The 27474-nt window shown below is 36.2% G+C and overlaps 1 protein-coding gene across 1 annotated transcript; it reads right to left on the bottom strand.

Moving 5' to 3' along the window:
• Positions 1-27474, bottom strand: BMP3 (bone morphogenetic protein 3). The gene is made up of 3 exons (XM_012447067.3): positions 27148-27474; positions 11251-12161; positions 1-4224 (listed from the first exon to the last, which is right to left on the bottom strand). The coding sequence occupies exons 1-3, from the start codon at positions 27461-27463 to the stop codon at positions 4033-4035; spliced, it is 1419 nt and encodes a 472-aa protein (XP_012302490.1). The 5' UTR covers positions 27464-27474; the 3' UTR covers positions 1-4032.

Below are 27474 nucleotides of genomic sequence, written 5' to 3'. Positions count from 1 at the left end.
AATGGTCAATGAAGCAACTTTTATTTTCATACTGTATAATGAATCGCTTTTCATTACTGAAAGAAAACGATACAAATTCAACAAAGCTTATACATTGGTAGTGAAGTATTCTTCACAGTTTCACTGCAATATATCCTTTAAATGGATTTACCTAAAGAGCCAAACTGTATTATGCATCTAAAAACTGTAGCTAAAAGGATTTTTTAACTAAAATTATTATCATAATTAAGGATGAAAATTATTATAGGAAAGCAATAGTCATTAAATAAATTAAAAGCATCTTTATACTTTTTCCATATACATATATAATATATATATTTAAAATTGCCATTGACTGTACAAGTATTAAATTCTCAACTAAAACATTTACAGAAACTAGTGTGGAAAGCTGAAGAGAAGGACTGGTTTTTAGAAAATAAGGATTATTTTATCACTTATAAACTACATTAAAATACAACTCGGGGGCAAAAAAGATCTATACAGAAAAGTCAGATGTACCCAATATTTCTTATTTAATCTCTTCTTTAATCTTACACATCAGGTGTGCATAGCTATTTCTTAACCCAACTTTGATTCAGTAAGAAGTCAATGCCCAGACATTAGTTACTTGTTAGCACAGAGAAAAGTGAAAGCCAAAAGACTAAACTGAATAATGTAATTATATAATCATTTTTAATAAATCATACTGTTAACAGTGTTACATTTGATTGCCTATGAAAATGTTAGATGGGCAATAAGAGTTCTAATTAGAAATACTAAAGTAAAAAATCTTAACATATAAATGATCATCAGTTAATATATAGCAAAGGGAATGTAAAAATTTATCTGGAATATTGTAGTCCTGAGATATGAGGAATCCAATCTTCCAGTTTAAATTCTACAACCCCACATCCTGTAAATTGTATATTATTTACACAGGTTACAAGAAAGTATTTAAAAAATATTCTATTGACATTGGCGTCCCCTAATTTGAAATCAAGAGAACAGTTAATTGAACAAAAAGAATTCTTTTTATTAAATACAAAAATTAGCCAGGTGCAGTGGTGGGCTTCTGTGGTCCCAGCTACTTGGAAGGCTGAGTCAGGATAATCGCTTGAACCTGGGAGGCAGAGGTTACAGTGAGCCAAGATCGTGCTACTGCACTCCAGCCTGGGCTACAAGAGCGACATTCCATATTAACAAGTTTAAAAAAAAAAAAGAATTCTTTTTTCAGTAACTGTGTGTGTGTGTGTGTGTGTGTGTGTGTGTGTGTGTGTTTGAGCTACATCTGGAAACAGGGGTAGAGGGATTACTTGTCGGGGAAAAGAGAGAGAGAATATCATGCATGATTTAGCAAACTGCGTTTATAATTGTAGCTTCTCTTCTCATGAATCCCAATTTAATAATTTAATATCAGGAGATTTCTAAATGTCTATGTAGGAATTATACAGAAATGAGTACCTAACAAATTGTAAATCAGGCACTTACTCAATTTTCTAACTATTCTTAATAAATTTGTATTGATTAAAATATTAATACATTTACTTCGGTCTCTACTACTGAAAGGTAATCTTGCTTTATTCTTTGGAAATAAAACTTTTCCAATTTATACCATAATACATCCTCAATTCAGGAGGAATTTTATCTTTGTGAAATGATAGTTACAAAGCACCCAGAAAAACTACTGGTTAAAACCTATTTCCATTGCTAAGAGATTACCAAGTTTTTTCATTGTGCTGTAATTTTATATCAATTGCTACTTAAAATATAATCATTATTAGTTGGTACTTGTAAATTTTATTATATAGTGGGTTTTTGGCCATTGTGGGGTGCAATCTGTAATAAGTACACATTGGTTCAAATTAAGAAAGGTAACAAACAGATATTTGGATATAAGAAGATAAGAAGTGATACTGGGAATTGCCAAAGTTTTGGTTAATACATCTCTAGAAAAATACTAAATTTAGAATTTCACCAAATTTACCAATGAAAAAGTTTTCTTTATTGAAAGACAGTATGATCAGAATTGTAGTCACACTCTGTCCCACTTCTATCATATACCTTTATTTTCAAATGTTTGAGAACATGTATTAAAAAGTAATTATGTCCTCCATCTCATTTTGAATCTTTAATTTTATGCTACTGTGACAAAAAATGAACTAGAAGAAAGTGTAGTAACTTTGGCACCAGAACTTCACTCATTTCTTTTAGAACTGATGTGTCTCACTCACAGAATTAACACACACCACACCAACATGTGTGTACCCCAAGGCGTCAAAGAGCTTCTTTTCATGGGTTCTTTTAATGGGGTTTTAATAAAACACCACTTAAACCAAAGCAAATGCCATACTAGTTTATGAACAGTGAAGTACAGGGTGTTCTTGCATTTAATTTATTAAAAGAGGGACTTACAGTGATTTTATATCTATCACTATCATTCCTTCAAGGAAGACTGATATGAAATAGCTGGAATTATAAACTTAACCCTTCCAGCTCATGGCCAGCCTATTCATTTTACGTGAGAACACTAAAGACACACAGGTAACACAGTGCCTTTCACAAAATAGATGCTCGAAACATATTTATTAAATGACTGAACCACCATAATTAGCTACAGGCAGAGACAGAACAAACTCCATGTCTTCTGATACTGCACAGCTTCTGAAATGGCTGAGATGTTTCTAACTATCAGGTAAGACTGAACTGAAATGAGATTTAACCACAGATTAACAGTAACAATGATCTATGGCCTAAAAACATTTCCGACACACAAAATAAATACAGTGAGAAGAAGGTTTTTGAAATAATGTTCAAGAGTAAAAGTATAAGAGGACACATGTATGTGACACATAAAAATGGCAGACAAAGACAAACAAGTGTCTATATTTGATTCCCATACCTGGTGAATAGTGTTTAGTGAGCTTTGCTAAAGTATAGATTTAAAGACTGAGCTAAAGTCCTGATCCATGTGAAAAAGTGCCTGACTTAGATGTGACTGAAGAAAGATACTCAATATGTGATTATGGTTAAATTGATCATTTAAAAAGATCTTCAATATTCCATCAGTTTTTGGACCTCAACATCTATCAATAACTTCATAGGAAGTAAAGGCATATAAAGAGAATTAAAAAGTTAATGGCTTTAGGAAGGATTTTTTAATTCAATTTAGAATAAACAAAAGCATTTGTGTAAAAGAAGTACAGAAGAGGAATTACGCTTGTGTTTTATAAAACTGGGTTGCTGATTTCTTTTTCTGGTAGGAAATGAAATGAAAACAACTGTATTTGCAATTGATAGCTGGGTCAAGTGGTAACTCTCTGTATATGCTCTTGGATTATTCTATCATATTTGGCAACATTCTCATAACTGAATGGTGTTTGCCAAAACATAAAATTTAAAAATATAAAGAATTCTGTGTAAGCTGAATTATAAAACCATATTAAGCAAACCATTCTACAGAGGGCACAGGCACCTGGCACATGTACACACATACATACACACTAACGCTCAGCACACACTTTCCATTACACTTACACAATGACTTGTGGGGGAAAAACAAGAGTAAACAAAAGTCTCAACAACTTAAGATAAACATCAGAGCTGATTATTTAGCACTTTCTCAGGAATTCAAGGCAATAAGCCTAATTCGAAACGAAATTACTCTCTATTTCCCTTTAATCATTAAATGAGTAGAGATAAATGACACGCTATTGCTGTTTTTCCATTCTATTTTCAAAGAACATTACAAAAATAAACCAGTGTGTTCTCTAATAGTTCCAAAAACAGTTTGATAAGTTTTTGTGTTTGATTACAAAAAGAGAAATAGATGTCCATATTTACTAAAATTTTACTTTAAGTTACATTCAGAAGCAAATACAGTCCTTCTGCTTGGTGGAAATCTTCAATCTATTTGCTCATTCCCATCTGACTATAGAAATAATCTTTTGAAACAAAATGCATTGGCAGTGCAAAAAAAAAAAAAAAAAGAAGTCCATAAAAATAAACTAATGATTGAATTATGCATTCAAATGAGTTATTTGTCATTGCTTGCAGTTATCTGCAAGCGCAAGACTCTACTGTCATGTTAGGATATACTTTAAGCACTACATTCTTATTTTCATCAAAGAATAAAATACTGAGTGAGGACATCTTTTCTGGTACACAGCAAGGCTCAGGAATCCCAGGAACGACCCCCACAGCTCTCACTATACTCTGGATGGTAGCATGATTTGATGGCTTCAAAGACTAGAAAAAGAAATGAAAGAAGAACACATGTGTTAGGTGGAACTGGTTTTCCACTCCTCAGTCCTCATTACATAAAATACTTATTTAATGAATCTGTTTCAACAATTTAATTAAACCTGTAGCATCATTATACATTCAGGCCAATCTCCTCTGCCACATTACCAAAATGGTTATTATTTATTAAGTGCCTGCTGCATTCCAGGCATGTTATATGTAGTATCTCTAATTCTTACAACAAAACTAACATTTCTTACATTTTACAAAGTTTCAAAAAGCTTAAATGACATATCTAGGGTCATATAGCTTGTAAATGGTAGAAGGTTTAAACCCAGTTATCTCAGCAAGAATCATTTAATTACAAACAACTTAGTCCCCAAACATGGAATTAATACATTCTACAGTGTTTTCAATAACAGGATTGCAACAAAAATGATTTGTTCTTAACCCTATATTAATCATAACCCTAACAAGCACTCTACTTAACAGAGATACATTATTGCCACTGCTATAGTGATATTTAAGCATTGTTAAAATAAAACGAAGCAGGTCAGAGGAATATTTATTTATTTAAGAGTTGCCAAGATGAATTGGATGGTGACTATTCCACACGTAATTATTCAACTCTCTTTAGAAGCACAAACTGGGGGTAGCAAGACCACACCACTGGCCACTGGGGGTCACTGTTACTCCACTGGTTTAGAATTAAACATGGTGGTGTGTTCTAAAGTGGGCCATGTACTCTGGGGATTACCTCTGGGAATTACCAGGGCCTAAAGTTATTCTATGGATGCCAGAACTTTCACCAAAGAAGTCTGGGTAAGAATCTTTTCCCTGAGAAAAAGCCAAATGGGACCACTAACATCCATGTGAAGCATGTGGTTTTCTTTAGAGAACCCATACAGCTCTGCTCTAGCTAAAAGTACTAAAGGGACAGTCATTTTTGCAAGCCCAGAATGTTAGGTATTGCCAGAGTGGTAAGAAGGACTTCCTAAGAGATGCTGCACTGTGCAACACCAGTTTTTCCCGATGCCTCTTTTAGGCAGGTGAAAATAGTTTTGTTTTAAACACACTGAGAAACAGAAATTTGGTAACTTGCCAGAGACCAATTCAGGAGTAGGATTTCAACCAAAACTTTTACTTTTTAATTTTGAGACTTTGAGCCATGTTTTTCATGACTCAGAGGAACCCACGCCCCAGTGAATTGGTATTTTAATTTCAAACTCCTAAAACTCCCAGCATGGGAAACTGAAACAAGTTAAAAAGTTAGGGGTATATACAAACCAAGGGAGAAACAAATAATGTAGAAAGCAGGCATACTGTAAAAAAAAAAAAAAAAAAAAAAAAAAAAAAATGCAAATCTCATTTATCTCATCCCATCTTTTAATTTCAATGAAATAAAATCCATATATCAGACTTCAACTTTATTGTGATTAGGCATAAGGAACTAAGTAATTAGTCTTAATGATGGGCAACTGTTCTTACTCATTTTTTTCTAGAGATTTTCAATATATGCTGGTTAACTTTTAATTAATTAGCTTTAATTAATTGCAAAGCAAGTTATTCCTCCCTTAAGGAAAGAAAGTCCATGCTGTTTTATTTTGCATATTGTATGCCCTGCATCACCAATAATATCTGTGTAATTTACACAAACGGTAATCAGTATTGTGCAACAAATATCAGTAGCCATTGCTTGTTTTTACTATTGGAAATTTCTAAAGAAAATTTTTGCAGTCATCCACTTTTCTTTACTGATTTGAAGTTATTTTGATGACTCAATCATCCAAATAGCTTGTTTATTCTGTTTATGAAAGCAAAAATGATTCTTAACCTGTATTTTCCAAAATTATTCTGTAACTTTAATGTTTAATGACTTCTGTAATATTTGAATTTTATACAAAGTGGATCAACTTAATTAGATGAGACCTTGGGTGATAAATACTGCAGTGCATTACTGTTCCTGTGTGCCTAGTATAATCTAGGCACAAAATAATTACTTGTTAAATGGATGAAATATGGAAAAGAAACAGCATACCCTCCATTTTATCCGTTTCCGTGGAAATAATTCCTATCAACAAAAATACAAGTTTCTGTGCAAATGACCTGGTGTAGATATGGAAAATATTCATGGGTGTTTCCTAGGAAAATTCCTGTCTTTTATTTTTAAGCTCCAACTAACAAATGATAGATTCAGAAACTATGAGTATATGAGTAGTCTTTAGTGGACTCACTGAAATTCAGATAGAAGCCCCTCATTCTGCATTGGTGTGTCTTATCAGAAACCTAGCAGATTGCTAGGGATTTTCCCGTTTTTTTGTTTGTTTGTTTGTTTCTCACTATGAAATCCTCTGATCAACCTGCCATTACCAGAAACAACTATGTCATGCACAAAAGCTCCATGCAGTAATTTGCTGGTGTAAAGCATATTGCCAGTCCGGAATCTTCATTTGTTTCTGAGTTCAGATCATGTTTCTCATGATTCCTTACTAAACAAGTTAAAAAATTAAGAAATATATCAATTACTAATGCATATATGTACTACTTTCCTTACCAGTTGCTCTTTCTAATCAGGGTGAAAACAACTTCAACAGCAGTTAGGTAATTTTTTGCTTAGATAACTCAGCACATCAAGATTTAGTGTTTTTAGGGTTCATTTTTATGACCAGAGATTAGAATTGGAAGACTCAAGAAATTGAGAGTATATCACTTTTAACTCATTAAATGTGAATTTCTTCTTTATATGGAATACTTGTTTCAAAGTGTTTAGATTCTTTGCTGCCTAATTCTGCGTTTGCTATTTCTAGCTTTTGCACAATTGCTTACCAAAAAAAAAAAAAAAAAAAAAAAACCACTTCATTCCTCTAATCCTTATTGTTGGTTCTTTTGGATCTCTGTCAGTGACAACAGCTCAATCATTTTCATTTGAAATTTCTGTTTTCCATATTTTCTGAGGTGATGAGGAGAGGCAAACGTATAGAACTTGGCTTTAAATGTATGGGTATTTTTCATCTCATGGCAGAATTCCAAGAATCTCTCTCTGGGAGAACAGATTGGCTGTAAGGGCTAGAAATAAAAAAAATCCAAACTGCTGTGTCTGTGAATGAAATCTACAATGGTCAGGCCTGCACCTGCCAAGCTGTGTATGATGTCCTCGAGTTGAATTTGATTACAAATGCATTAGCAGGGGAGAGCATGTCATCAGCTAAGAGCCTTCATTCCTGACCTGGGCCATGGAGGTTTACTCCACAATTCTTCTAGCCCAGCCCACATGGGTGTGATAGCCCAGAAACTATCTAATTGGAATCAGTGAAAGGGCAAAGCCTGGAATTTGGGAAAGGCAGAAAGAACACAGCTGTTCTGAATTACAGAACAGGTTGTCAACTTTTGCAGACGAAAAGCCCCGCCATATAGAACAGTCTTTGGCTCAGGAGGCCAAAAAAAAAGGAGGGCCAACAAAGCAGTCTAGCCTGGGAGAACTTTCTCTGGGTCAAAAAGTATATCTAAAGTCTGAAAGGTCTTTGGCACCTCAATTATTCCACATGTTTTATGCTGATGTGACCAGCAGCCTTTATTCTCCTCTGTTGCTTAGACTATATTTTTGTTTACATAGTTCACTCTAGTTGCTGTATTGGACACCGTACTGATAACAGGGATGCATTAACTACCCCTAATGTAGCAGCTTCATTTGGCTTCATGTTTCTCATCTTTTTTGGTCACCGTACTACTTGAAAGACACAAAGCCTGGAAGACTTAAAGGGAACCACTAGAAAGCTTTAAAAGTTAAGCAGATCCACACAAGGTGATGAGAGATTGAGAACTTACATAACAGCCAAACTTCCACTCTCAACTTCGCAAAAGGAAATCTGAAGCTCAGAGAGAAAACTCCACGCTTATCCCTGTTATGTCTCCCTGGAGTTCTGATGCCATTCCAAGTTTTGACAAATATTATGAGGAGTTCAGTTGCTGCAACTATGCTCTCCTGATTCTCTTACTCTCCAGAGAAACTTCCTTGGAAGAGCTCGTGGACTGTTGAACCCACAGGGGGAAACCTATTGTCAGCTTTGTGATGTTTGAAAAGGGACTAGAGATATTTAGAAAACATTTTCCTGCCTTACAAAGTTTATTCTCTTGATCTTATTTCCTACTCAGTCTTTCTTCAAAGTCCTACATTTGCTTTTCTTTCTCTTTAGTCTCAGAAATGGCCATGAATAATAATGTCAATAATACATATTTATTGAGAACCTACTATGTGCAAGGTGCTCTACTGTCTCATTTTCCCACTGTTTTTGTTATATAGAAACTATTATTTTTATTATTTACCATATGACCCATTTCAAACTGTAAAAATAACTGGTAGAGAGTCTGAATAACTTCTTCAAAGAGTCATAGCAGGTAAGTGGTGGAATCAAGAGTCAAGCTAAAAGGATTTGACTGTCAATTTTGGTAGTCAAAGTGCAATTTGTGGATCAGCAGCATTTGTAGAACCTAGGAACCTGTTAGATATGCAGAATCTTAGGCTCTACTCCTATATCCACTGGATCCAAACCTACATATTAACTAAATCCAGGGAAGTTTGCCAGCACATTAAGGTTTAAGAGGCCCTGCTATGACCAAGCATGTACATTTAATTATTCTCCTGCACTAACATACTTCTCTACTAAATTTATTTCTGTTATTTTTGCCTTATTCCTCATCAGTTCTTAAATTATTATTCTGTAGATCATTAAGAACCACGACAGAGCTCTTCTGAAGCAACAGCAGGTTTCTGAACAGTAAAAGCAAGTAGAACCAACAGATGAGAGGGACAAATTGGAAGTAATTGTGGAGGGGTGGATACCAAACCAATTCTCCAGAGCTAGGGATTCAAAAGCAAGTCAACAGAGTATCTCTGCATTGTCATGGCTTCCTGAGTTCTGAAAATTATAGTCAGGGGAAAAGAGAAAAACTCCTTCCCTAGGCTACCCAGAACATGTTACCATTTATAAATGAGAGAGATTATTTAGCAAACTTCAAGACCCAATTGAAGTTAGTTTTCCTGGGTTTAAAGACAGATTTTGAAACCATTCTTGCCTCTCAATGCCACAAGGCAAAACACGGTAAAATAAAGACTCATCACTGCTTGTTACATTTGCCATTTTTGTTGTATGTGATTTTAAATATTATCTCAGTTGAACAAGTTTTGTTTGATCAGTAAAATATCCTTTATGAATATTTAGATAAGACAAGCTCTTTATATAATTGCAAGTGTATAGAATTCATACTTTATGCTTGGGTTTATGAAACATAAAATGATCAAAAATTATTGGGAAAGAAAGGGTCTTAGAAAAGTATGATAAATAAGAAAATAAAATTTCAATCAAGTTTGTGGCCTGAAAAGGCTAACCCAGCCTTGTGCAGTGAGCCCTTTGCTTTTTTTTCTTTTTTATTCTCTTCAGAGACAGGGTTTCACTGTCTCCCTCTGTCACCCAGGCTGGAGGGCAATGGTGCAATCAGAGCTCACTCCAACTCTTAGACTCAAATGATCCTCCTGCCTCAGCCTCTAGAGTATCTGGAACTACAGAGGCATGCCACTATGCCAGACTAAAGGCTTTTGAATTTATGTGTGTGTTATGCTTGGCATCCCAATGATTATAGCCAAGTATTACATGTGGCTAGAACATGAAAATGCTATTTTAGAGATGTATAAGCAGAAGCTGATCACTTGTTAAGACAAAGGATTTTTTCTTCATCATCATACAATAATAAAAATGGACTCATTTCAAATTTTGAAAAAAAAAGTATTCTTCCTCTGAATTCTGTTCCTTAAGCTACTTTTTTTTTTTTTTTTTTAAATAACAGAGATATAAACTTCTACAAGCTGAGAATGGAAGTGAACCAATAAGCTTAAATGAAGCCTAAAGAGCATTACTATATTTTACTATAGAGTGTACTATTTAAACTTAAATTCAAAGAGAACAGTCACTTGAACTTGCTATGCAAGTTGGAGGTAGGGATTGAAGAGACTTCTACAAATATATTTGTCAGGAGACTGAGAACTGATATGATAAAGTACAGACCTTAAGGATTTTGGAAGAGACACAGGTAAGCTCTGACAGGGTGAAATTAGTCTTGGAAAGAGTTTACAGAGCCATCATATCCTATTTTGCTTTCTTTTTTGATGTTTATCAGTGAAGCAAATGAATTAAGAATGTGGTGGATTTCACAAGACCAGTTTACCTGACTTCGTCCTGATCCTGACCTCTGTGGGACAAATCATCTCACAAGAGGGTATTTATTTAAAAAATGTTCCGCATTAGGGCATCAATCCCATTAGCTCTTCTCTGTGCTCCCATGACATTCACTTATTCCTTGAATACTCCTCAGAGATCAGCCTTCTACCATCTGGGACTTGCTTACGTGGACAGGTGTAGGTTCACACATAACTATGTGGCTGAATATGTACCATGTTGAGAAGCAACACAAAAGCATGTTTTACACATACTTTTTTTTTTTTTTTTTGAGACGGAGTTTCGCTCTTGTTACCCAGGCTGGAGTGCAATGGTGCAATCTTGGCTCACCGCAACCTCCGCCTCCTGGGTTCAGGCAATTCTCCTGCCTCAGCCTCCTGAGTAGCTGGGATTACAGGCACGCGCCACCATGCCCAGCTAATTTTTTGTATTTTTAGTAGAAACGGGGTTTCACCATGTTGACCAGGATGGTCTCGATCTCTTGACCTCGTGATCCACTCGCCTCGGCCTCCCAAAGTGCTGGGATTACAGGCGTGAGCCACTACGCCCAGCTACAAATGCTTTTTTTCTCATATCTTTCTTTATACCAATACTGACTTCATATTACTTTAACAGCCATTAAAGAAAGCATAACCATATTACCTATGATACTTTAGAATGTAGTAAATAATGGTCCAAATGGATTTTGCAAATGGAAACACACACACTTACACAAACCCTCTATACACACACTCAACTTAGTCAATGTGTCTTTCTACCTATGGAAATAGGAAGGAAGTACAGGACAGAGAATAATGGCTACCTTTGGCATGGGGAACTGGCATGCTCCAGAGCAATAATAGGCATCAAAGGACTTGGGGGAGATAATCCATTCACTCCAGCCAATATCCGCAAAGTCTACTTTAAGGTATCTCCTGGCACAATTCCGAGGTTCAATCCATTGCTTTCTCCTTGCCTTTTTCAGGGTCTGCTCATCAAACTGGAGTGTCTGGCTCTTCTGATGAGGTCCCTTTCTCTGTTTCTTTTTGTTCTTACTCTTTTCAGGAGCCTGAGTCTGAAGGGTCTTGTAAGGCTTTCTATCCTCCCACACCTCATCCATTTTATACTGGTATTCTGCCCCAGGTAGTTCGTTGTTCTGCAGAGGCAGCAAGACCCCAGTAGAGCGCTTCTTCCTCCGTTCAATGGAAAGGGCAACTCTGATGTGGCTATCCCACTTGGGAACAGCTCCAGTGGGAAAATTCCGATGTCCCTGTAAGCTTGATACCACACTTTCTGGCTCAGAAATGGCAGCATCATTGGCATATACCAAGATATAAGGCTCTGGAAAAGGTAACATTCTCTTTGGCAGCTGGTGTCCCTTGGAGGTAATGTTAAATCCTATGAGGAACTCCTCATTTTCTTTGGCCTTCCTCAGGAGTTGAGTGATATCTTTAGACAGCCAGGACATGATATCTCGATGAGATTTGCCCATATCCACTGACAGATGGCCAAGGAGTTGACTTTGGTTTCTGTTGAATTTGAGGACCCATGCAGAAAGATCAATCTGAATATGTTTCCTCTGAGCATGATGGGAGCATCCTCCAGACACTGGACAACTCAGGCTGATGTTTTCTAGCTCTCCAATATAGAAATATAGTGTGGCAGACAAAATGTTTTCAGACTTGGTTAGCGACGTCAGATTGAAAATATGCAGTCCTTTGCTTTCAAGAGTTTCTAGGAAGGCAAAAAAAAAAAAAAAAAAAAAAAAGAGAGAGAGAGAGAGAGTAAACAGGAGTAAACAAGACCCTTACCTTACTATGACAATTAAATCAAAATGAATCAGAAACCTAAATATAAAAACTAAACCCATAAAATTTTTGAAAAGAAACCTGGGGGTTAATCTTCATGACTTTGAATTTGGCAATGGCTTCTTATTTATGACACCAAAAGTGTAAGGAATAAAAGAAAAAGTAGATACATCAATAAAATAGGTAAATTTATAAAATGAACTGGACTTCATTAAAATTAAAAATTTTGTGTATCAAAGGACATTATCAAGAAAGTGAAAATGCAACCAACATAATAAGAGAAAATATTTGCAAACCATACATTTGATAAATCTAGTATCCATAACGTATATATAACAGTTACAATTGAACAATAAACAGACCAAGAAACCAAATAAAAATGGAAAAATGCCTTGAATAAACATTTCTTCAAAGAAGATATACAAATGGCCAAAAAGCACATGAAAAGATGCTCGTCATTAGTCATCAGGGAAACACAAAATCACAGTGAAGCTCTACTTGACTATAACAAACAAATAAACAAGAAAACCCAGAAAGTTACTGAGAATGTGGTGAAATTGGAGCACTCTCAAATTGCTGGTGGGAATGTAAAATGATTCACCTGATATGGAATACTGTTTGGCAGTTCCTCAAAAAGTTAAACATAGAATAATTATAATTCTGCAATTGCTCTCCTATATATATATCTCAAAGAATTGAAACAGGCACTCAAATAACTACACGGTTATAGTAGCACTAGTCACAATAGCCAAAAGTTAGACTGGATCAAATGACTACCAATGGATGAATGGATAAACGAATTGTGGTACAGCCATACTATCAAATATGATTCTGCCATGAAAAAAATGAAGTACTGACACATGCTATAATGTGGATGAACCTTGAAAAAATTATGCTAAATGAAAGCCAGACATGGAAGGTCACATATTGTTTGATTCCAACTATATAAACTATCCAGAATAGTAAAATCCATAGAGACAATCTCAGATTGTAGTTTGCCAAAAGCTAAAGGGAGGGGCTAATGAAAAGAGACTCCTTAATGGTTACAGAGTTTTACTTTAAAATCATGGAAATATTTTGGAACTATATAGACTTGATGATAGCACAACATTGTGAGTGTATTAACTGTCATTATATTGTTTACTTAAAATTAGTTAATTTTATACTATGTGAATTTCACCTCAATTAAAACAAAGCAAAACAATTATGCAGTCTCTTGTTTTTGAGGGTTCCTGAAAGTGGAATAAAATGGAAGTAATAAACAGGAATAATTTTAAAAGACAGAAAAAGATTAACAAGAATCAGCCATTTTAATTAATTTGCTCTTTCCTTTACTGAAGCACCATAAATGTGTGGACATTGTAACACAGAAGAAACTTAAAGGGGTGAAAGCTCAGAGTTACAGAAGACTACCAAGACTTACTCCTACAGATTTGGTAAAGTATTACAATAGCTTTTTGTCTGAGGCACATATAATCTATGGGTTACAAACTCAGGGTTTCGAATTACACTCACCTTGATTCGAGTACTCTCTCAGCCACTTATTAACTTCACAACATTACACAAGCTAATGTTCTCATTCACAAAATGAGACAGTATCTACCTCTCATGTCATCAGAATTAAATGAGAAATCTGTAAAGCAGTCCATAAAGTGTCTATGAAGTGTTTCTTAAATATAAATAACTATTGTTATTAGTTCTGGTATTAACAGTCTTACAGGGACTATGTCTTCTTCTACCTACTTCAAAAAATGTAGGTGCAGTGGCTCACACCTGTTATGCCAGCACGTTGGGAGCCTGAGGCAGGTGGATCGTTTGAGGTCAGGAGTTTGAGACCAGTCTGGCCAACATGGTGAAACCCTGTCTCTACTAAAAATACAAAAAATTAGCCAGGCAGTAGTGGTGCATGCCTGTAATCCCAGCTGCTCAGGAGGCAGAGGGTGGAGAATTGCTTGAGTCTGGGAGGTGGAGGGTGGGATGAGCTGAGTTCATGCCACTGCACTCCAGCCTGGGTGACAGAGTGAGACCCCATCTCAAAAAAATAATAATAATAATGTACTATGCATGGTAAGCGTTGGGTGAGTAGGATCCAGTGCCTCTCAATATTCAAATAATACGTCTGAAAAAATAAGGCATACTGCAAAAATGTCAAAAAAGAAAAAAGAATGCTGTTGTGGAGCTTGTTTGAAGTTTATGACATTCCATAAATTTAAGAGTTAAATTTCTATATAGCTTAACAGAAATGATTAAAATTGTTCACTCATACTTCCAATTCTTCAAATCCAGAAATGAGAGAGAAGAGAATGAGAGATTAATTAATAAGGGCCAAATCTGATTCCTTCCTTTAAGCTCATAAAATGAAATCCGCACGATTGAGGTTAGTACTCAGGAATCTCCAGCTCTGGGATCAGTCACCAGGGCCTAAGCCCTTCTCCATGCACTTGTTCCATATACATATTTGTTTCAGAAACACACACGCCATTGTGAACTTATGTTCTTGATCAAAAACATGTTTCAGTAAAAACAAAACATTTTTATAAAGATGTGGAAACTTAAAATGAGTTCATTGAGTCCCCAAGCACAAGGGAAGTGCAATGGGAAACATATTTTATTCATTTTTAACATTGTGTGAAGGAAAAGGAGGAAACTGCCATTGGTGCACATTTGTATAATCCATGATACCAGGGTAATACTTTACAGACCTTTATAACAAAGCCATGGCATCAGGACTGTTCAGAGACTTGAGCCTTAATTCATACCAGTCACCAGAGCAGATAGAAGTTTAAAGTGGAAGGAAGAGAAGCCACTCTGTTCTAGCTATGTGGCAATCCAATGGTTGCCAAACAAACATGGTGGCGGGGAATAAATGAACTCCAAGGGATATGGATAAACCAGTCCTGCCCCTTGCCCCACATTTTGCTTCAAAATATTTTCTTCTTTCAGACATGTTTCCTTCTAGTCACCTTGTGACCTGCTGTTAATTAGTCTTTACCTCTGTGTCCAATCTATAACATCTTCTTGTAAAAGTCTCAGAATCTGTCATACTGCCTCTTCCAATGGCTCTCATTTTAAAACAGTGCTTTATTTTGAAGTCAAAGCCCATTGGACCAGTCACAGTTCCACTACACCCAATAGCTGCCCTCATGCAAATACCTAAGCTCTTTAAGTGTTGGTGTGCTCATCTATAGAGTGGGTCCAGTACTACCAACTACAGGGTTGTTGTGAGGATTAATTGAGATAAGACACACAAAACACAAAGAAAATATTCAGTAAATGTTAGCTAACTAGAACGGTGGTGTCCAGTATGATAGTATGTAGCCACTTACGTTCAAATTGAGATGTGCTGTAAGTGTAAAATACACACTGAATTTTGAAGACTTAGTATGAAAATGAAAATAAATATCATTTTATATTGAGCCAGCATGTGTTAAGAACTTTATTCAACTATATTGAAATTATTAAATTATTATTATATTATTTCAATATATATTGAAATTATATATTATTAAAATTAATCTCACATTGCTTTTCACACTTTTATATGTGGCTACTAAAAATTTTAAATTGCATATGTGGCTCACATTTGTGACTCTCATTAAATCTCTATTGGATGGTCGTGGTCTAGAATAATCACTAGTGTTGTAGTCAAAATGGAAAGAAAAAAAGACATATTTTCCCGAATGCATTAAAGAATTCAAATTCTGCTAAACATGAATATGCAAACAAAGCAGTAAATTGGACAAAATATTAACTTCTTGAAATGCAATATTCTTTCTTTATGAAGGACATATTAGATAAAGATAATTTTGGTGATTACCTTTTAATTTTTCCACAAACTGTAGCTAATCATTTCAATCTGTAATCAAAAGTCTGAGACTAACAAATTGCTGTTTCACAGAACATGGCATTTTAGCAACAGTGCCTTTTGGCATAAAGATTATTTATATACATAGCTTCAATTGTATTATTTGTGTGTTACACACATAAACACACCAAAACCAGCAGAGAACAGAGACCAAAACAAATTGTTTTACTTTACAAACATGAATTGAATATCTACTAGGTGCTGGATCCTGGACTGGATCACAGGGCTGCACAAATGGATATTCCAGCTCACACTGTGGTGGGGGAAAGGATTAATTGAGCATCATGCAGGTAGCTATGCCATGATGATAATACAAGCTGCCGAAGATGTTAACTATGTTTGGAACAGAATTTTGGGAGCCATTAACTTTACTCGGGTAGAGGCGAAGAAACACACAGGTAAGAATTAAGCTTTGATCAGACTTTTAAAGACGAAGGAAGAAAGAAATTTTGGCGAGGGAATGGGAAGAACACATTCTAGCAGTATGTAGTGCTGTATATCTGGAAGCTTTTGCAAAAGAAGTGTTGTGGACGTTTTAAATAGAAAATAGAAAAATACTTATAATTAGCCTAGTTATTGAAGTTCTAGCAGTTCTATGGAAGTGAAGTTCTAGCAAATGTCTAAGCCATCCAAGTTGAGCAAAGGCATGGCCAATTTGAAGGCTAACCAAAGGCATTATGTTATGCCCAACACTTGATGTGTTTGCTCTTGCTATTTCCCTAGGCTAGGGATCTCTGCCTGTTCTAGATCCTCTCCCTCCTGGCTTAAAAAAATAAAAAAAAGAAAATCCAAGAAACAAAACAATAGCCTAGAATTGTCAGCCATTTCATGAAGTATTCATTGACTTTGACTTTTCTAACCAATACTTTATTTTTGTCTTTTCTGATCCTAAAACATTTTATTTTGTGTAAATTAATAATCTTCTCTCCAAAGAAACTCAACATATAGTTAGCATTTACAATGGGCAAAAAAATAGTAATAAGAGAGCAGCATGGGGTCAAGTGAATGAATATAGAGAAGTAAATAAGAATGAGGTAAACACCTTCCTGCAAATACCACTACATAATAATATCTATTCAATTACTTTCATGCTCCTTTATTTTTTGAATTTTATATTAACTTTTAAAGTATCTTTCCATACTTATGAACAAAAGATTTGTATTGTCTCTCTCTTCCTCATGAGTTGTAGCACAGCTTTATCTATGCACACAAATATCTATGCTTTATCTATGTACACAATATGTTTGAATATCAGTTAATAAAAAGTCCCTTAATATTCACCTTTTCTATTCTCCTGAAATATTCAGATACTTATCTATTGGAAACGATTGAATCCAAAACCTGAAGTGTTCTTCCTGATGAATCAGAGCAAACTGATAAAATAATGATACAAAGAATATCCTGAAATATTTAGATACTTATCTATTGGGAATGATTGAATACAAAACCTGAATGTACTTCCTGACTAATAAGAGCAAACTGATATAATAATGATACAATAAATAAGGGTGGATTTTATCAGGTTACAAAAAAACACTTACGCATTTTTAGGCTGTGGATAGTATTTGGTACTAGAAAATATTAATTGTATGCTACACTGATCATCTAAATATATCTGGAGTTGCATGCCTAATTTTGGGTGCTCTCATTCCAACCAGTTTATTAATGCAGAAGAGAGAAACTTGGAAACTAACCAATGTTGAGGGGTCTGGAAATTATCTTTTAAATTTGAATTGAATAAATAAGAAAACATGGACTGGGGGGAGAAAAAGAAAGTTTAGCAATGACATGAAAATTATTTTCAAATATTTGAGGGACTGTGGAGAGATCAAGGTTTTTCTTTCCATTGTCAAAGATGAGAATGAAGTCTAAAGGTGATAGTTAAATGGTGGCCAAATCCAAGGCAATAGAAGTCATGACTTTCAAACTGTTTTACTTAGTGAGAGCCATCTGTGGGAATGGGGCAACTGGAGATAAGTCATGACTATTACAGGAGGATGTTTTTATGGTAGGGCAGAGTGTGAAAGGTGAACGAGAGAATCTCTCAGCCCTTGCAAGTAGCTATAACCAGCTTTCTTTTCTAGCTTTCCCCCAAAGATATATTTTAATGTCAAATGTGACTACCAATAGGTGGTGCTATTTTCTTACTGTTTGCTGGGACTGGCACATGGAATATATCTACTGCAGTCTAGTTAGGGTTTACCAGTGGCATTGTAATCTTATATTTTGAATTTTCTAGAGTTTTAACACCTGAGAACTGAAAAGGAGGTTAGAAGTCAGGTGAGTTTCTGAACAAGCCAAACTCTCTTGTACACACTTGTTGGGACTTTGCACCTGTTGCTGCTTCTCTCTGCAATGTCTCTACCCAACCTTTTTCTCCTTGATAATCCAGATTTGTTTTTTTAAGGCAAGGCAGAGATACCACTCCTGGATGCAAATTTGTCATGACAACCCACTTCTTTGGCTAGGACCCTGCCTTTATTAATATTTCATTACACTGTTGCTCCTTCTTAAGGCCATAGGTTCCTTAAAGACAAGGCTCTGTATTATATCAGACTCTTCAGCCTCCTGTAACACAGGGCTTGACCCTAAAGCAGTACTCAATAAATGCTTTTTTTTTTAATCAGTGAGCAAATTTAGTTCAACTTACTTATTAGAGAAATGCAAACATGAAGGGCCATAGGAGTTAGCCAGCTAGCTAGCAATTGACTTTGGAGAGGAAGCTGGGTAGACTTTTTAAAAGGAGCTTGATTATTAAATAAAGGTAGAAGATTTATTTCTGTTTTTATCTAAAAACAAAGCACTTGCACCTGATGAAGCCCAGGACTCATTTCAGGAAGTTGGGCTCTGATTTAGGGACTTAGGGCTGGCCATGCTATTGCAACACTTCAGTGCCTCTCCAGGAGTAGCTGAGGCTGTGTCCAGGGAGTGGTAAGGGAAAGTTCACCTTTGTGCTGGCCCACACAGAACGTTTTCAAAGGGAATTAGAACATACAATGGAAAGCTTTCTATGTAAAGTCTGATTTTAAAACAAATAGACTAGATGAAATCTTGATGATTAGCTAAATCCTCAGGAAGCATGGAAAACATTTTAGTCATCCAGAAAATATGTAACTAAGAACAGCCACCTCCCCAACCTCCCCCTGCCCCAACTTCTTTCTTCAAACAAAGTACAGCTGCTAGAAGTGCCAGGAGTGCCTAGGACAGGGACACATCCACCCTCAGTCGCTGGCCGAATATTTGCTGCAGATTACTTAGTCAAGATTGCAGTGTCCCTGTGCTGCCTTCAACTTTCAGGCACAGGCAAAGGGAGAATTTCTGCAGAGAACACGAAGTCACAGAATTTTGTTTCTCCTGAACAGTCCAGTCAAATGACTGTGCTTTATGGGATCTCAAAACAACCATTCTCTATGTCCAAAGTAAAAACAGCCAAAGATGATATGATGTATGTTTTTCTCGAATAGTAAAATGTTCATTAATCAGTTTATCTACTCTTAGCCTCTGCCCAAAGGCATTCCTAGACTGTGAGCGTTCAGAGGGCAGACCTATGTTCTATAAATCTTTGAATTCCTAGTACTTCACGCAGCCTGGAGCACTTAAATCCCAAAGGGTATTTGTTAAGTGTGTTGAATGAACAACACTGTAAACTTAACAGATTTAAAAGTGTTTCCTACTTAACACCAAAGTGTAAAAACTTTCAAGTAATTTCAAGTTCCCCAAGTCAGCAAGAGCCCTTTTTGGGTACAAATACCATATGATATTTCCCTTCAGTTCATTAGAAAAAGAATTTTCATAATCATTGTATATGAAGTAGAAAAGTATTGCCATTTGATGAATAAATATAAGTGGTAAAACGCCCCATAAGAAATTCCTTCAAGTTTATTTTTAAAGGATATTTGCCTGGCCGATAGCTTTTTAACCATTTCATTTCTTCTCCTGAACATCTAATTCAACTCAACTGAAGTATTTAGCGAGTGTCAACTATATGGCGAACTGTGCTAGGTCCTCAGAACACAAAGGAAATGAGATAGACTCCATACTCCCCAGGGATTTGCTTTGTAGGACCCTACTCATACCATATTTTTCTTCTAGCAAATTGATTACATCACAAACTCTCTGCAGCTATAAGAGAAGGGTAAGCAGGTGTTAACTTACTTTGAATACTTCTGTATGGCAAAAACCATCACAAAGACTGTAATATACCGTCTAAGGTATACATTTAAAAAGGCTTATCATTATATAAGTCAATAAACAATTTGTCTATGGATAGGCCCACTAAAAGAGCCAGATGAGATGAAGAATAACGTGATAATCAATTCTAGATTTGAAGAGGCTAATTTTGACATAAAATACTCAAAACTCTAGGGACAGAAGCTTAGAGCAGTATTTCTCAAATATGAATCAGAATCTTGTGGATGGCTTTTTAAAACACAAATTTCTGAACTCCACCCGCAGAATTTGATTCAGTGGGTCTGGTATGGGCTGGAGAAATTTCTAATAAGGTTCTAAGTAGTATCGATGCTGCTAGTCCACAAACTATACTTTAAAAACAACTAACTTCAACAAATCTCTATAAAAAGGTATAACCGTGCACCACTCAGCCACCATGGTCAGGACAGAAAATAGTATATTTGTTTAATATAGGTTTGGGATATCATAGATTGCACAGATGATTACCAACTGTTTTTACATCATCATCCAAATATTTTCTGTGCTACACACAAGTACACATTATCAACATTTGAGATATGTTTAAGGCATTGTGGAAAGTTAGAGGGAAACAATCTCAAAATACTAAAAATATTAGAATACCTAATTTATATAGGATTCTAAATTTTTAAAGCATCTTTACATTCACTTTCTCAATCGAGTTTCACCATCTTCCTGTGAGACAGGCACAGTAGGTATAATTTAACCCATTTGATAGATGAAAAAATTGAGAATAATAATATTGGATGACTTTACTTATTAGCAGTTCAGCCAGCAATAGGAGTTAGATCTCCTAACTCTTAGCCTTAGGTAATAGAAAAAACAAAACACTAGTAATCTTTTCTCTACTTGAAAATCATTTTACTTAACCCACACCAAGTGCAGCAATTATCCTTAAATCAGTCTTTAATTGCATGCAATTAAAGCAAAAGTTTTTGAAAGAAAAGCAAATAAAAGTGTGTTGGACAGTAGCTTTAACTGTAAAATGAGGGGGCTGAACAAAGAACCTTGTACTTTTAAATGTGTTGGAAGTAATTATTTTGTAAAAAGAAATATTTAACAGTACCTTAGCAAAGTAAGAAGAACTAACTGAAGCTAGTAATATAGTGAGATCATTTTGTACACACACTTATATTCATGGTATGCCCGAATACCACCAAGGTACTACATTTACCATAGTTCTATTGCCATGAGAAGATGGCTTTTGAAGAAATATAGATCGTTAAAAGAGTCAATAAAAGCCCCATGGTCATTTGACTCTATGATCTACATGCTGGTGTTTTAGACAAAGAGAAATCCATGACTTTAAAATATCATTCCTCAAAATGTGTGTTATCCAGGAGTACTGCTGTATATGTCATTATGCTATGACACAACCACTGCTAAAATGTTAAATAGTAATTTTATTGGCTGTAAAATGTATTCCATATATGAAAGCTTTTTGGTTACATTTCATCTTTTACTACTCTAAAAAGTAGATATAATCCTGATATACTTGTGTTACTTGATTAATTAAGTCTATATTTTTATTACATATTCTATTTTCATGGATTTATAATATAATCATAAAAATTAACTCAATTGAAACATGGCATACAAAAGTCCAATTTAAGATTATTTGTGATGCCAAATGTCTTTTCACTACTGTCACCAAAATGAAGGTATTAAGACACTAACTGATTATTAGGATATATAAACTGAGCATATGGGAGAATCATCAAAATTTGGGAAGAGAAGTTCTGTTATTGAAGCACAAAAGTCCTGACTAGCCAACAGAATATATATAACTAGTTGCTCAAGCATTTTCATGAGATTTTTTGATATGTATAATTTTTTTATTATGCCTATTAAATGTAACAAATACTGGCGATTTATAACATAAGGAATTTGATTGATATCTTGAGTAAATGTGTCTTTCATCAAGATAGTAATGGTGATAAAACATTAACAAAGTGATATGTATGATTATTAGTGAGTTTTTCCACAAATAAACTAGCTTTTCTTTTTAAAGCATGATACCTGTGTGAAACAATGCATATTAATCTTATGGAAGAAAACAATGAAGGAGAACTCATAAAGATACAGGGGAAAATAAAATTTAATGACAGAAGAACTCTAAAATTACATTCAGAGAAGTTTATAACATAAAAGCAGGAAGATGGTACAATGCCAATTGAATGCAAGTCCAAAAAGCAGTAATACAAGTAAACATAGTGAGATAGGTACTGCATGGGAAATGAAAAATGAGACAGTGTTCAGTTGAATCACTGTTTTCCCAACTAGACATCTTAGAAGGACATTTCTGTGAAATGCTTTCTCCAGGAGAAAATATTCCCCTTTTATGGGGACTCATTAGCATTTAAAGGCCTTGAAGGATCCCACAGCAAAGAAAATTGATCACATTGTCCAAAATTTGAACATGGGACCCAATTTTATATAACATCTGTTAACAACTCACAAAGACCTCTTTTTGTGAAAATGTATCCTAGAAAATTAGATTTGGCTATTAAAAATAACAGGTTTTGAGATGAGCTCAGTATGTTTGAAAAATTGTCTGGCAAACACATCATGGTACTTATTTCTGCTTCCATTAAAGGAAGGACTTGTTTTCTTAAATGTGTCTTCCAAATATAAAATTATATAATGTAAAAATGCTTAAAAGCACATTTGATATTCATGTCTCCATTTAATTTTTAGAAAAATCTGAACTCATTCAATCAAGTGCTTATGAACTTCCACTACTTAGGCAAAATGTATGTAACCCTTCTAATTCATTCTGAATTATGTATGTATTTCTAATATACAAATACTCCTTGAGTGAATTGTGTGCTTAGGAGACTTTTTTTCATTGACCCCCATGGTCTCTTGGTCTCTTTAAGTGTTTCTGGCTGTACTACAAAGTTAAATTTAAATTATTTTTTATGTAATTCATTTCCTTTCTCCTTTCCATTAGCATGAATAATCAAGAATTCATGGCATTATGATTTTTTAAATGTCAGAGATTGTAAAGCTGTCTTGCTTGTTACAGTAAAAACTTCATTAAAGGCTATCATGTATTCAGAGAGTTGTGTAATTCAAAGCAGCTGCACATCCAGCTCCTCTTCCCCAGATGTACTATTGTCCTTTAAATGAAAGCATCAGATTATCTAAGTACTTGTAAATTTCAAGCCTAGCTTCTAGGTGCCAGGCAATTCAAGGTAACTATGTTTTAATAGTTTTTATAGTCCCTTAGCATCAAACTCATCACAAATGATGTTTTCCCACTGGTTCTATAAATTTTGAAGGAATGGTTCTTATTGGAATGATCATTAAACAGTTAATAATATACTATCTTTGCCAAAACCTTACATTTTAGCCTTATACTTCAGAAACATTTCAATATTATAATTACTTATTTTAAAAGTATTTTGGTCATAGGAGGAAAGAATCTCCTCTTCTTCATTGCAGGAAAATATTCACTTGTGGGGCTGGATTACCTCAATTATTTTTTTAAACCTATGAAGTATGTGTGTTTTTTTAAAGGTGACAAATACTCACTAAAATGTGATATTTTTGTAGGTATATGTCTAAATAGTGATAGTTTTCTAATAACGTGTGCTTTAGTTGTTTTTCCTAAAGAGATTACATTTGTCATTATGAAAAGTAAGTTTTTTAAAAACAATTTTTATTTTAGGTTCTGGGGTACATGTGCAGGGTTGTTGCATAGGTGCATATTATATCCAGCATTTCTCCCCATGTTATCCCTCCCCACCTTCCCACCCCCCGCTGTCACTCCCCTAGCTGCTCCCCAACTGCCCCCAGTGTGTGATGCTCCTCTCCCTGAGTCCACGTGTTCTCATTGTTCAACATCCGCCTATGAGTGAGAACATAACAGTGTTTGGTTAATAAAAGTAAGATTAAGTGACTATGGGAATCATGAGACACTGATGATCGTTAAGTATCTTAAAAGATCAAAACAGAAGAAAACTTCATGTAAAATATTCTTCTTTATCATATAGTAGCCAGAGACAACTTAAACCAAAATAAAAATAAATGCTAATTTCATATCCTTCTGTCTTCCCTCACACAGTGTGTTTTATGAAACTGAACTTCTTTGTCATTAATATATTTTGTAAATTACCTTTGGAAAAAGGAAAGATAAAACCTATCTTTACATAAACCCTTCTACATCACAAAAAACTTATGAGCACTCCAAACTTACGGTTTTGGCACACCAACTACATAGCATTCAGGGAGGAGAAAAGGGGTTAGCAGAAAGTGTATTTAGGATGGATGCCACCCACCATCAAGTAATGGTTTAAGTAGAAAGTAATCAGAGGGAGACCGCAGCAGCTAAATTTCAACCAAAGATATTCTAGGTTTAGAACAATAAATAATTTTAATCAGGTATGTTCCAAGGAACAAATAGGACTCTAAGGCTATAACTCAGCCTGAATAAGCACTTGGAGGCTGCCGGATCAGCAGCTGCCCCATATATAGCACACCACCTGACCTTCCATTAAAATTTCTAATATCTTCAGTGTAGAGAAACCCATATGTTCTAAAACTTAAAAACTTTGGACTGGAAAATGTATTTACCATATTAATTTAGACAGCATCTTTCACCTACGAGGAGACATATGTCACAAGGTGAAAGGGTGTTATGGACATGCTGATACGGATGAAGAGAGAGGAACACACATGAAAATTTTAGCACCTTCCTGGAGTCCTACCTTATTAGAGCCAGAACTGCCTTATAATAGTCTTTTTAGTGTGTTAGTAACTAAACACTCTTGGAAGGGGTCCAACACCAACCGCCTCTCCAGGAGTCTCAATGAGGTAACATGACACTTAAGTTTCCACAAAAACCAGTGTCTACATTTGATGAATAAGTCATTAAGACAGTCTCTACGATGTTAAAGGGATTACTTTTCTTATCAGGGCACACAGCCTCGTATATATGCATCAAGCTGCAACTCATCATTTCAAGGGAATGTCTGGCCTCCGTATCAGAGTTTATCATTTGATGCTATGAGACTACAGTGAGGCTGGTAAAGGACTCTCTGGAATTATATTGAAAATAATGAGTTGAAGCCACAGACTATTTGGTGCCTGAGTTATTAAAATCTTTATCTATGGTTAACTTAGCCTAAAACAAATATAAGCCATATAATTTGTGAATGAAACAAGCTAAAATTCTACCTTCAAACCAAGTGGTTCATACTATAAATGAAACTTGTTAATACAAAAAAAAAATTACTGTTTTTCTCTTTGGAGCCTCAACTATTCCCTAGGAATAGAACCAAGAAAATAAATATGAAGATAAGAAACTATATGAGTGCTTTCATTTTTGCCACCTGCCTAGCTCACACAACTTCCTTCCAATCCTTGCAACTCCCACACGAGTCCTTCACTGAGCTCTGCCCCTAGAGTTGCACTAAAGTAAACAGAGCATTCACTGGTGTGGTCAGCTGTCAGGACAGCTCCTCCAGTGGCTGGGATGCTGTGGATAACACAGAGCAGGTTTCTCTTTCCTTACTGGTGGCCAGCTCCTCACAGATCATGCTCATGGTTTTAAGAAGAAAGTACAATCTGGTTCAGTTCAGTCCTGGCTAAGACTTCTGCATTAGGAAGCATAATTCACATCTATTGTAAATGTCATCATGCCTATGAGCTCTAGAATATATTTACGCAGACAACACAGGGCTTTCCTTGATGAATGCTTTAGTTTTCCTTTTTTGCAGGAGTCCTACATATCAAAGTTTTGGGCGATTTCTTTCTAGTGGTTCTGACAGTATTGATTGAGGCATGGCCTTACTCCTTCAAGATTCTTGGCTATTGTTCAACAGTTCACTGAAAATAGGCTTTGCAGTTACATTTCTTCTTATCATGAATGTAGTGAACAAAAAAGCCTGGTGAATCCTCAAAGCATAAAAACAGAGTTAGTGTCCAGGAAGCTTTCCCTCAAGCTGTTAACACAAGGGAGGGAGGCTGTTAGCATAAGTTATTCCCTTCACCACAGGGGCTAGGAGAAACCTTGTTAAGCCATTAATTTCAGTCCGAAGTGATCTGTGCTGAAAAATGGGATGAGCAGATTTTCTTGGGCAGTTTCCAAGGGGTGTTTACAACCAGGGTTGCTCCCTCCCCTTGTCCCCCAGCTCCTCCCAGCATGGATGTGGTACAGCCCCTATTTACCCAGATGCGTTTTAAATAATAGAAACACCCAAGCACCTGGCTTTTGTTTTGTTTTGTTGCCACTAAGGAACTATCAAGTAAAGTGTCAAATATAGTACAGTAACACAAAGGGTGCGAATTCAGAGCGGGTGCAAGATTTGGAGAAGCAACTATTTAAAAGGAGAGGGCAACTATTTAAAAGCGTCTAATTCAAGACTGATTTCTCTCTTGGGCCCTAGCATTGGCATAAAATGGCATCTGCCTCTTAGTAAACATGGCTAAAGCCCAGTCCAAAGGAATTTCCGCTGGCCGATTTAGGAATCAACAGAATAAGGTACCTTAGAGGTGCTCCAGACACTCAGGGCAGGAGGCCTCGCAGGCATGGGGTGTCGACCCTTCCCCTTTTCCACGAAGTTCCTCCAGCCTACCCCCTCCACTGCTCCGCGCCCTTCCTTCTCTCCATTTCCCCCTCTCACTTTGGATTTGAAAACTGGGCTTACAGGAGATGCAGCTGGCGACACGCGGGATGTGACTGGACAGAGGAATCCAGAGGGCAGCTGCGGAGGGCTGAGAAAGGTCCCTGGGCAGCGCCACTGAGCGAGGGGCAGAATAGGCAGCTGTGGGGGCTACTGGGAGAAAGCTGGGGCGGGACCGCGGGAAGGGAGTTCTCACCTCGCGCACTCACCTGCTGCTCCCGCCCGAAAGCTGCGAACCGTGTTGCCTTCGCGCAGAGGCTGGGGGCGCCTGGGCTGCGAGCCTCCCTCCAGGGAGCCTGGTGTCCGCGCCGCCTGGGCCGTGCTGTACCTGTCATAGAGCCGCAGCATGTGTTCAGAGACCTTGTCTTGCGGCTGCAGCTCGGAGTCCCGGCCACCACCTGCCGTGCGGTCACCTGGCACAGCTTTACGGAGCTCCGGAAAAGGTTGCTTCGGTCTCTCTCCCTGCGCCAGGCTCACGCAGAAGCAGCCCAGCCACAGAAAGAGCAGCCCGCTCACTCCAGCCATGGCGAGATACC

This window comes from Aotus nancymaae, unplaced genomic scaffold (genome assembly GCF_030222135.1).
Source record: "Aotus nancymaae isolate 86718 unplaced genomic scaffold, 86718_ANA_hifiasm-v0.15.2.pri h1tg000006l, whole genome shotgun sequence".
Taxonomy (NCBI): Eukaryota; Metazoa; Chordata; class Mammalia; order Primates; family Aotidae; genus Aotus; species Aotus nancymaae.
Note: the sequence above shows the minus strand (reverse complement) of the source record. Positions and strands in the feature narration are given on the sequence as shown.

Coding starts and splice junctions, on each gene's coding strand:
- BMP3 (XM_012447067.3), bottom strand. CDS start 27,463: ATGGCTGGAGTGAGCGGGCTGCTCTTTCTGTGGCTGGGCTGCTTCTGC. Junction 12,162..27,147: donor CTTTCGGGCGGGAGCAGCAG/GTGAGTGCGCGA, acceptor TTGCCTTCCTAG/AAACTCTTGAAAGCAAAGGA. Junction 4,225..11,250: donor GCCAGTTCCCCATGCCAAAG/GTAGCCATTATT, acceptor TTCTTTTTCTAG/TCTTTGAAGCCATCAAATCA.